General features: G+C 44.3%; 1 protein-coding gene across 13 annotated transcripts in view; it reads right to left on the bottom strand.

Annotated features, from left to right (window-relative positions):
• Window positions 1–759: 759 nt before the first annotated feature.
• SUSD3 (sushi domain containing 3) overlaps window positions 760–10,152 on the bottom strand; it is a 65,811-nt gene continuing 56,418 nt past the window's right edge. For 2 of the 13 annotated variants that reach the window (XR_003092675.1, XR_003092676.1), the window contains exons 6-8: window positions 7,072–7,178; window positions 4,394–4,564; window positions 1,288–1,425 (exon numbers count right to left, since the gene is read on the bottom strand). Coding sequence is in view for 11 of the 13 variants with exons in the window: in XM_025197128.1 (XP_025052913.1) it covers window positions 6,657–6,873; window positions 7,072–7,178 (324 nt within the window). In the remaining 2 variants the exon portion in view is untranslated. Of the gene's footprint in view, window positions 1,426–4,393; window positions 4,565–5,629; window positions 6,874–7,071; window positions 7,179–10,152 lie in introns of those variants that run through there. The other 11 variants (XM_025197133.1, XM_025197131.1, XM_025197132.1 and 8 more) reach the window with 9 other exon arrangements.

Here is a 10,152-nt window from a genome sequence, read left to right as displayed (position 1 = left end):
TAGCTTGAAAGTGACAGCATGAAACTTGAGTAGTTCCTGGCAGCATAGGTCCTTTTGCTGGCATTTAAGATGCCCCTCCAGTTCTTACTGGATGTGAGGTAGAGGCTGGATGAGACTAGTGGCTTCAGGAAACTGGCAAATCTTAAATAAAATAGATGGAATTAGGGATGAAATCCATAATTGACAGAGAAGTGGGCTGAGTGACTCAATATGTGATTGGAATAATGAAACTTCTGAACTGATGAAAATGGCTAGAAGTCTTTCAAAACAATGAAAATGTGCAGATCATAATGGTACACTGGAATGAACCATTAAGGGGGTACACAATTCAGTGCATTTTTGGCAGTTATCTTGCATAATATTTTCTTAAGGACCAGAATGTGGTAACAATTCCTATTATTTATCTGATGATAAGAGAACAAGTAAGAACTGTACTTGAATACAGCAGTGAACTGTTCCAAACTGGAAAAGGAAGAAAATGTTCCATGTGCAGTGTGCTGGTTAGCAGCATGAGAGGATGTCATGTTCCTAAAACTAAACCATCTCTGCATCAAGAGAACCATTTACTAGCAGGCTGCAACTACAGCTTGACCTTCAGCTAGGCTCACATAGACTCGCTTCCAGTTTCTTCTCTCCTGCAACACATGCTTTTGTCCTCATGTTCAATGCTGTAACCTACACAAACTTTTTCTAATCAGGAACAGAGAAATCATGCATGAAAATAACATGGAAGAATTAAATAGCAAGGCCACTCTTCAATAAAATGGCAATGTCTTTAATTAAAAAGACATCTTTATTGTAATTTTGTCATACTGGTGTGCAAAAATATGGGTTTGTTTTTTTTCTGACATATTTACAAAAAGAACACAGGTTAAAATAAGGTTACAGTCATGTGAATATGCAGTTGTTATGACTGAATGAATCAAATATATAAACTGTTGCCATTTCTTTCTACTGTATGAACAGGAGAATGATATGTTTTTGCCATGATCACAATATTTAGCACATTGTAGAGAATGGCTACTTATGTCAACATTCATTATTTTACTGATATTAAACCTGGAAGCATTTTTTTCAATAACAATCTTTAGATATATAAAATGTTCAGATTCATATGAATAATTAAGTAGTTTTCTATGTAGTCTTTAAGGCACATATTTCTATACTTATTTCATTTTGGTCCAACAAATAATTTGCTATGTTTCTGATATTGGCTATCCAGGTAAATGTGAATTAGGATTTTTATAAATTTCCTTATCATGTCCATAGACTTCAACAATATGGATTGTCTTCACTGTAGGTACTGCAGTCTTATGTCCTGTTACTAATATTTTAGTGGGTGCACTTTTGTTGAACTTAGGCTGATGGTCATTTTCTCTGTAATGAGCAGAAACTGTGATGTCTCTAGTCCATTCTTCCTGGAATCTGTAAGTAAGAAGGAAAAAGTCATTTTGGTTTCACTTGCTTTAGCAAACATTCAGAAGTTTCCCCTTCCATTATTTTTGTACATCAAGCATTCAGCAAACAATTTCTACTGTAACATATGGACTCATTTTCTCTATCATTAAACGTTGCCAGCAATGATTGTATGTCTTTAAAGCTAAAGCAGACGCTGAGAAAACCTGTGGTGATGCTGGTTTATTTGGGAATGGGGCAGAGGTACTGTAATTTGTTTGTTCATTTTTCATAAAAAAATAGTTCCCACATTTAATTTCAATCTCCAGAGAAAATTATTAAAATCATTTGGGTACTGTGATGAGTGGAAAAGTCTTTCTTCCTCCTGCTTAGTTAATTGGCGAGTGAGTTAGGGGCTCTGTAATGTGTAGTAGTGCCAGCTCTCTTTGGAGTAGGACTGTATTAAACCCTTCAATGGCCTTTTGCTCATCCATTCTATGGCAACTGAGATTGGCAGAGACACAGCTGGACTCCCCTCAGCAAAACGCAGAAAGAGGACTGCTACCTGGGCATTCTCCTTATGGAATTCATCCCCCCTTTCCTACTCTCAAAGAACCTGAATTTGTTGATCTTCAGGGTATGCTGCAAGGCTCATGTGCCTTCCCAGGTCATTAGGAAAGCTAGCATCTAGCTGGGGAGCATTGAGATTAGAGGCATTATGGGATGCTGAATGAAACATCTCATAAAAGAATCCTGTGCTCTTGGGGCTAGACTGTTATTGATATCCACATGAGCTAGTTTGGACAAGCCTACAAGCTAAAATCACACCATAGGGAACCTAATCTACACTTTGAAATTGTGCTCTTACAGCTATTTCAGTTGGGACTGTAAACTTTTAATGCAGTGGTACCCAAACTTTCAGCCCTGTAGCCCAGGTGAGTAGTGCTGGGCCCGTCCACAGGCCAGATACAGTCCATGGGTCCAATCCAACATGCACTGGATTTGGTCCTGGCCCCACATGCCAGATCTAGCCCACCATCCTAGTTCTGGCCCCAGTCCCAGCCCCGCCCACACCAGATCAGGCCTATGGCCTCAGGCCCAGCCCAGCCTCTTGTTTACCAGATCAAACCTGCTGCTCCATCCCTGTGCATGTGAAATTAGTACCACTGGGCACTTGTACACATGCTTGTGCTGCAGTGCCAGGTGCTTTTAAAAAGCGCCCAGCACTGTGGCACATGTATTTATATAAGCAGCAAAATGTGCGTAAGACCTGAGAAAATGACAGTGGTGCACTTTTGAACTAAAACACATCAAAGGTGTTTTAGTTCAAAAGCACACCACTGCCATTTTCTCAGTGCTCACACACATTTCACTATTTATACAAATGTATGTGATGCAGGGCCAGGCACGTCAGCTTGTGTGTGGAGCAGCTTCAATTAATCGAGTCTGCTCCAACGTGCTCAATCTCTGGTGCATCAGAGCAAACAAATGTATTTGTATAAATGTCCACTGTGCTGGCCAGATCTGGCGCACAGGGCCATGACATTTTGCCTGCAGGGCTTGGAAATTGGGTAACAAGGACCGGCAGTGGTAATGTTAACAGGGGAATTAGGTATATTGGTACAAGGCCTTCTTTGGATGCAAATAGACTGCTACAAAGTACAAAGTCTTTTGCTAGTAGTAACCTATTTACTTCCCCATATGGGACAGGCTGAATGGCATGGTTGACATGTAGTGAATTCCTCAGACCCCACTCTGCTTGCACTCAAATATTGACATGTGAAGCCTTTGTGACTGTTCAACTGCAGCCATGAAAAGGAATGTGCCTGGGTAAAGGCTGCCACTGTTAGCTCCTATTAGGGCATTTCATGGGCTGAGGAGACTGCACCAGATATCACAGCAGCTTCCGCTCCACTCTGCCTTCAGACTCACAGTAAGACTTTGCTAGATGGAGACAGAGCAACAGGCAGAGGGGAGTCTATAAAGCAGGGGTGGGCAAAATGCGGCCCGCGGGTCAGATGCAGCCTGCCCGGCCATTCTATCCGGCCCACAAGGCCCCTAAAAAAGTTAGAAAATGAATAGTTATCTGCCCCTGGCTGCCTGTCATGTGGCCCTCGATGGCTTGTCAAAACTCAGTAAGTGGCCCACCGCCTGAAATAATTGCCCGCCTCTGCTATAAAGAGTCATACTGCAAACAGTGCCATAGACAGAACTCCCTTCTTCCATGCAGATGGGGAAGAGCTGAAACCTGTTAACTTCCAGGTGAGCACCTGGGCCTCACAATTGTGTTTGTGCCTGAGGTGCTAACTGCCTGCACAGAGGCTTTCAGGGTGGGTGCTGCATACTTTTGTAAGCTCAAGTAAATGATAAAAATGGTTCTGTCTACTGACGAGAAAGATTCAAACTGGTTTTCAAGCAGGCATCGCTTTGATTTGCCACCTGTAAACCACTTCAAGAACTTCAGAAAAGCTCTCTGATGTACTTTGGAAATGGGAGTAGTTTCTCAGAATACCCCACCCTGCCTCCCCCCACCCTTCCACTTCAGTAACTCAGGGTATCAGGAGAGGAAATAAATACATTACTGGCAGGAAGTACAGTGGGTGTGTAAAGACTGTTTATTCAGCACAAACAAAGTACTACAAAATACAAGATTCAACACTGCTGTACGTGCAGCTGTAGAACATTGGTTGCAGATCACCACCTGCATAAGGACATAAGATTAGCATTCCCCATTTGTACTTACAGATCCTGGTGTACAGAATCTGTGCACCAGACCAAGCTGCTTCTGGGTTACCAGTGAATGGGAAAAAAAAATAGAAATCACATAGCCTTTATTCACTCTCAGGCCAAACGATTGTAGAGCCATGCCATGGTACATAAATAGTGTGGTGCTCCAGAAAACATGTATTCATCTTTCTTTGAACAATCCAACCACAAGCTAACATCTGAATACACAGGGCTAGGTAATATTTCTTTCTCTTGCCTATCAGTGCATTACCATTTCAATCCACTTTCCACATTCCTTGACTGTCTGATTTCCAAATCACTCAGGAGGCTGGACCTGGGTTGAGGTGATACTGACCAGAGAGTATCCACACTTTGACACCCCCCAGGACTCCTAGGGTGTTCAGATCAGGTGGATATGATCACATACTCTTGAGACTGCAGACTGAAAAAAAAAAGACTGCAATGTGTCTATAAAAAAAGGAAGCAGTTACTGGCAGGAGTAAAATAGGGCACCTTATGCTGCCTAGGGCATATGCTTTTCATGGGAGGGAGGAAGTGGGGGCTCCAATCCACTCACCCCACCCTCCAGCAGAGACTGGGCAAACCCCAGAGAGAACTCCCTCCCATCCCTTCTCCCCCTCCCATTCTGAAGACAGAGCCGGGAGCAGGGTTGGGCTGTGTCAGGCAAGCCCTGCTCCTGGTGTGGGCTGACACAAGTTAATGAAGGTGCTCCCCTTTAGAGGTGTAGGTTGTAGCCGTGTTGGTCTAAGGACATAGGCAGACAAGGTTATTTGGGTAAATCTGATATCTTTTATTAGACCAACTCAAGTAGTTGGAAAAATACTTCTTTATAAGCTTTTGGGTACAATTACCCTTTGTCAGGCAGAGGAAGTGTCTGCAGATAGTCTGTGCTCTTCCTGGATGGAGTATGCAAGAAAGCCAGTCAGTTAAACTGTAAATGGAGGTGGCCAATAGGTGAGAGACATATGGGGGTGGTGTGAGAAAGAGAATGAATGTAGAGAGAGAGGAATGAATGTTAGAAAGGGAATTAGAGACAGGAGGGTAGGGGAAGGTATAAAGTGGTACAAAGTGGAGGGTTTACCTGAGGAGTCAGACATTAGGCAGGTTATAATGTGTTATAATGTGTCATAAATCCAATGTCTATATTTAGTCCATGATTTTTTGTATCCAGTAGACTGATGAAGTGAAGTTCATAAGTTTGTCTGTGAAAGGTGTTTTGTAAATTCCCTTTGAGGATTAGAACTGAGAGATTGGAGAGAGAGTGGTTTTCTTGTGAGAAGTATGTCAAGAGATATTCTTGTCTCTGATAGATTTTCGACGTGCATTCATTCTGGTACGCAGTTGATTTCTCCTACGTATTTCCCATCAGAGCATTTGGTGCATTGGATGAGATATATTAGATTTCTGGAGGTGCAGGCATAAGATACAGGAATGGTGATGGTTCTGTTGTAGGATGTAGTAATTGTGGGCGTGGTGGAAATGTGTTGGTAGATTTTACATTTCTTGTCATGGCATAGCCTGGATCCATTTGGTGTGTTTTGGGCTGTAGGAAGTTTGCTTCTGGTGATGAGGTTGGTGAGGTTTGGTGCTTGTTTGAAGGCTAGGATGGGTGCTTCTGGGAAGATTGCTTTAAAAATTGGGTCATCTTCTAGTATAGGTTGCAATTATTTTAGGATTTTCCGTATAGGTTCCAGGGAGGGATGATATGTCATAACCAGTGGTGTGAGATTCATGGGGGGGGTTCTCTTCTGTACTGCAGCAATTCTTCACATGGTATCTGGGTGGCTCTTTCAAAAGTGCAATCTATCTTTCTGGAGGAGTGTCCTTCTTGAGTGAAGGTCCTTTTGAGATTTGTGAGGTTACGATCCCAGGTGTTCTCCTCAGTGCAAATTTGGTGGTATTGGAAGGCCTGGCTGTACATTACAGATTTCTTGGTGTGTTTAGAGTGACTGCTGGTTCTGTTCAGATATGTGTGTTGGTCTGTGGGTTTCTTGTATCTGATGTCTGTCTTTTACCATTCCGGATAGTGACCATCATGTCTAAAAAGGAAAGGTTGGTGTTGGAGTATTCCAGAGACAGTATGATGGAGAGGTGATGCTTGCTGAATTTCTGATGGAAATCAATTAGAGATTGTAAGTTTTCAGTCCAAATGATGAAGATGTCTGACATCCATGGTGCTTCTTCAGGTAAGTCCCTGAGCCTTATCTGGCTCTGCCTATCTTGGAAAGCCCCTTCCTGGGGCAGCTACCATGTCTCTCCCGTGGGGCTCTGTTCTGTAACCGGCTGCTCTCGGCGCGTTGGGGAACTCACTTCTGGCTCCTCCAGCTGTTCTTCCACCGGGCCTTTTATCTCGGTCTCAGGGGGCTGGCCAGAAAATCGGCCCTAGCATGCTGCCATAAAGCATGCCCACACTGACACGGGAGCCACTCCCGCCTCCTCCCAGCTCTGCCATTTTTTTTCCTTTTTTTCTTTTACCGCAGCATCTTCTGCTGCGGTTTCACTTTTCTGCACTTCTATTCTGGCATGGCATCCCGCTGGCTCTGCTCCTCGCCCTGCCAGGGTAAGTCTTTCCTACCATACATCCCCCGGCTTAAGTTGCCTTGGGGCAAAACAGGTTTTTGGTTCTGATCATCAATAATTTTGGTAGTGGTCTTGCATGGATCCGTCATTGCCACCTCATTTTCATTATACCTTGATAAAAAATCCGCAACTTTATTGGTCACTCCAGGCCTATAACGGACGCAGAATTTAAAAGGCTGTAGAGACAATGCCCAGCGCATGATTCGCGCATTATCATGTTTGGACTTATTTAGCCATTGTAAAGGAGCATGATCAGTGACTAGTTTAAATTCTCTTCCCATTTAATAATACTGGAAGTACTTTATTGCCCACTTTATCGCTAGACACTCCCTCTCAATAGTAGAATACCTTGTTTCGGTGGTATTTAATTTTTTACTAGCAAAGGCAATCGGTCGCTCGACTCCCTCTTGGTCCTGACACAACACCGCTCCTATGGCAGTTTCGGATACATCCATCTGCAGGATAAAAATTTTAGAAAAGTCAGGCGTTACAACTACCACATCATTACACAGGGCTCTTTTGATGGCCTTAAAGGCTCCTTCCATTTGGGGAGGCCACCTTACTGAACCCTGGACCTTTCCTCTTATTGTGTCCATTAATGCTGGTGCTTTTTCTGCAAAACAGGGAATAAATCTTCTGTAATAGTTAGCCAAACCCAGGAATGATCTCATCTGGCTCTTGGTCTGGGGTTGTAAATAGTTTTCTATCGTAGCTAACTTGCCGGCCAAAGGCCGTATGACTCCCTGTCCAACCCTAAATCCTAAGTAAATTGGTTTCTTGCATCCATAGTGAGCACTTCTTGGGGTTGGCTGTCATCTCTAACTGGCAAAGCTCTCACAGCATCGTTTTCAAATGTCACAAATGGTGAACCCAGGATTGTGAGTAGATAATGATGTTGTCAATCTAGGTGGCAGCATACATCGTATCCTGGGCAAGAATGCAGTCCATGAGGCACTGAAACGTAGCCACAGCACCATGAAGGCCAAACGGCATCCTCGTAAATTCAAATAAACCCCAGGGTGTACTGAAAGCGGTTTTCTGTTGGTCCTTGGCAGCCATGGGTATTTGCCAGTACCCTTTTAACAGATGGATTGTAGAAATATAACGAGCTTGGCCTGTTCTCTCCAGAAGTTCCTCTACATGTGGCATAGAGAATGCATCAAATCTAGCAATTTCATTAACTCTCCTGAAGTCTATGCATATTTGTAGAGACCCATCAGTTCTGGGTACTATTATCATAGGACTCCACCATGGACTGCGAGAGGGTACAATGACCCCTTGTGTTAGCATTTTTTGTATTTCCTGATATACTCTAGCTTGTAGATGATGAGGAATGGGCCTCCATCTTTCTCGGATGATGGTTCCCCTTGTAATAACTGTTTGATTGTCCCATTTAGGCATTCCACCAGACCATTGGTCTGTGGATGATAAACAGATGTACACAACTGCAGTATTTTCAATACTTGACACATGGCTTTAATAATCCTGGACATAAAGTTCATACCTTGATCCATAATTATTTATTTTGAGACTCCCACCTGGGATATCCACTTCAGTAGTTCCTCCACAATTTGGAGAGCCATCGCCAACCTTAAGGGTATTGCCTCTGGGTAACGTGTTGCGTAGTATACTATGACCCATATATACTGGTATCCGGCACAGCTCTTCATAAGGGGACCCATGATATCTAATGCTATTCTATCAAAGGGATTGTCAATAAGAGGCATCACCTGTAATGGTGCGTGTGGTGGCCACCTTTCTTGGACCCTTTGACATTCCGGGCAGGCCTCACACTGTTATGTTGACTTCCTCCCTCATACCTGACCAAAAAAACCATTGCTCGATCTTGGTGAATGTCTTCTCTCTCCTGAAATGGCCTCCCATGGGAGTGGTGTGTGCCAATCCCCACACCCAGCTACAGAAAATATGGGACACCATTAACTGCCGGATCCATTCACCCTGGACTGGGCACTTCCTAACCCTGTACAATAAGCCATTATGTATCTCAAAATGAGGGTCACTTACACCAAGTTCTGGTCGGGCTACTTTGTCTTCGACATGAGCCACTTCCTCCTCCTGAATCCTCTGGAACTCCTTGTCTTCTTGTCCCATGGCACCAGTCCTGAGATTTATCAAGTTGTCTTCTCCTAAGGAAGTTGCTTCTTCTTCGGCTATCCAACCCTCAACCCAGGGCCAGCCTTTCCGTCTCAATTCATCCCTCTGGACTTTCTCTAAAACAGCAGTGGCCAGTCTTGCCCTACGACCATTTGACCATCCAATTCAGGTGCAAATCCCACTTGCATCCTACCCTTGTGGTTGGCGATCCTTACATCAACAAAGCCTCTTTCGTACTGTTCAGCTTTTCCATGGATACAGCACATGCTCACAGTTCAGCACCAACCAATGACATACCTAGGTATTAGCCCAGCCCTGACTAGGGTCTGGGAACAGTCTGTATCTAGGGTTGCCTGGATTGGTTTTCCTGCTACCCAAGTTGTCACCATGGGTCTATTTCACACTGCTATTTCTTCAGTGCATCTGAAGCTACAATCCATCTTTTCAATGGGTTTGCTCACTTCAAGTCATTCTTTCAGCCCTGTACTCTCTCCCACCGATTTCCACCTTTCTTGCGGGCCTAGGGTGCATTCCCTGGAAATCTGACCTGATTTCCCGCACCAGTAACGTACAGTGGAGTCACATCATAAGCGTGTAACCCGGGCGGTACTCCAAAAGGTACCCCCTCTCCAATTGAAGGGATCAAAGCAGGTGCACAAGCACTGTGGGAGGTGTAGGGACTCTCCTCCCCCTATAGAGCAGAGCCAGACCACCACTGGGGACTTAACCATATACCTTTTAATGAGGGAACAATACTGGGAACATAACAGGCATAATCAGGGGGTATAGTGGACACTACAATGCCCCAAGGGGCAGGATTCAACAAAGGTTAGACACTTACAATCACTGACAAAAGACAGGGTTAACAAAATATGAAATACAAACAACAGAGCAAACAATACTGGTTGGTGAAATATAAAAAGGCAAAAAAATACAAAATGTAAAAGGACAAAGAAATATAGGGCCTAGGTACCTGGAAGGGGAAAACACAATGGCCCCTTTCCACTGCAGAAGGAATTGTTCCTTATTAGCTCGCTCACCCCAAGTCACCAAAGCTGGAACCAAAGCTTGAACTCAGATCTCCCACGTGGTAAGCAGAAACACTGCCACACAGCCACCAGTGCTGGTACTGCTCCAAGCTGCTAGGGATCTTGACCTCCCTGGCGCCCCGGCCTCACGTTGAGCTGCCTGGTCTCTGACTGGAGGAGCTGGAAGCCGAGCTGGGAACTTCTCAGGTCGCTGTTCAGATCCTTGCTGGAGTGGGGAAGCCTCTCCTGCTGGTCACAGCCTCTCGTAGGGGATCCTGGAGCCCAG

This window comes from Alligator sinensis, unplaced genomic scaffold (assembly GCF_000455745.1).
Source record: "Alligator sinensis unplaced genomic scaffold, ASM45574v1 scaffold391_1, whole genome shotgun sequence".
In the NCBI taxonomy this organism is placed as follows: domain Eukaryota; kingdom Metazoa; phylum Chordata; order Crocodylia; family Alligatoridae; genus Alligator; species Alligator sinensis.
The sequence above is the reverse complement of the archived record's forward strand: the minus strand, read 5'-3'. Positions and strand labels throughout refer to the sequence as shown.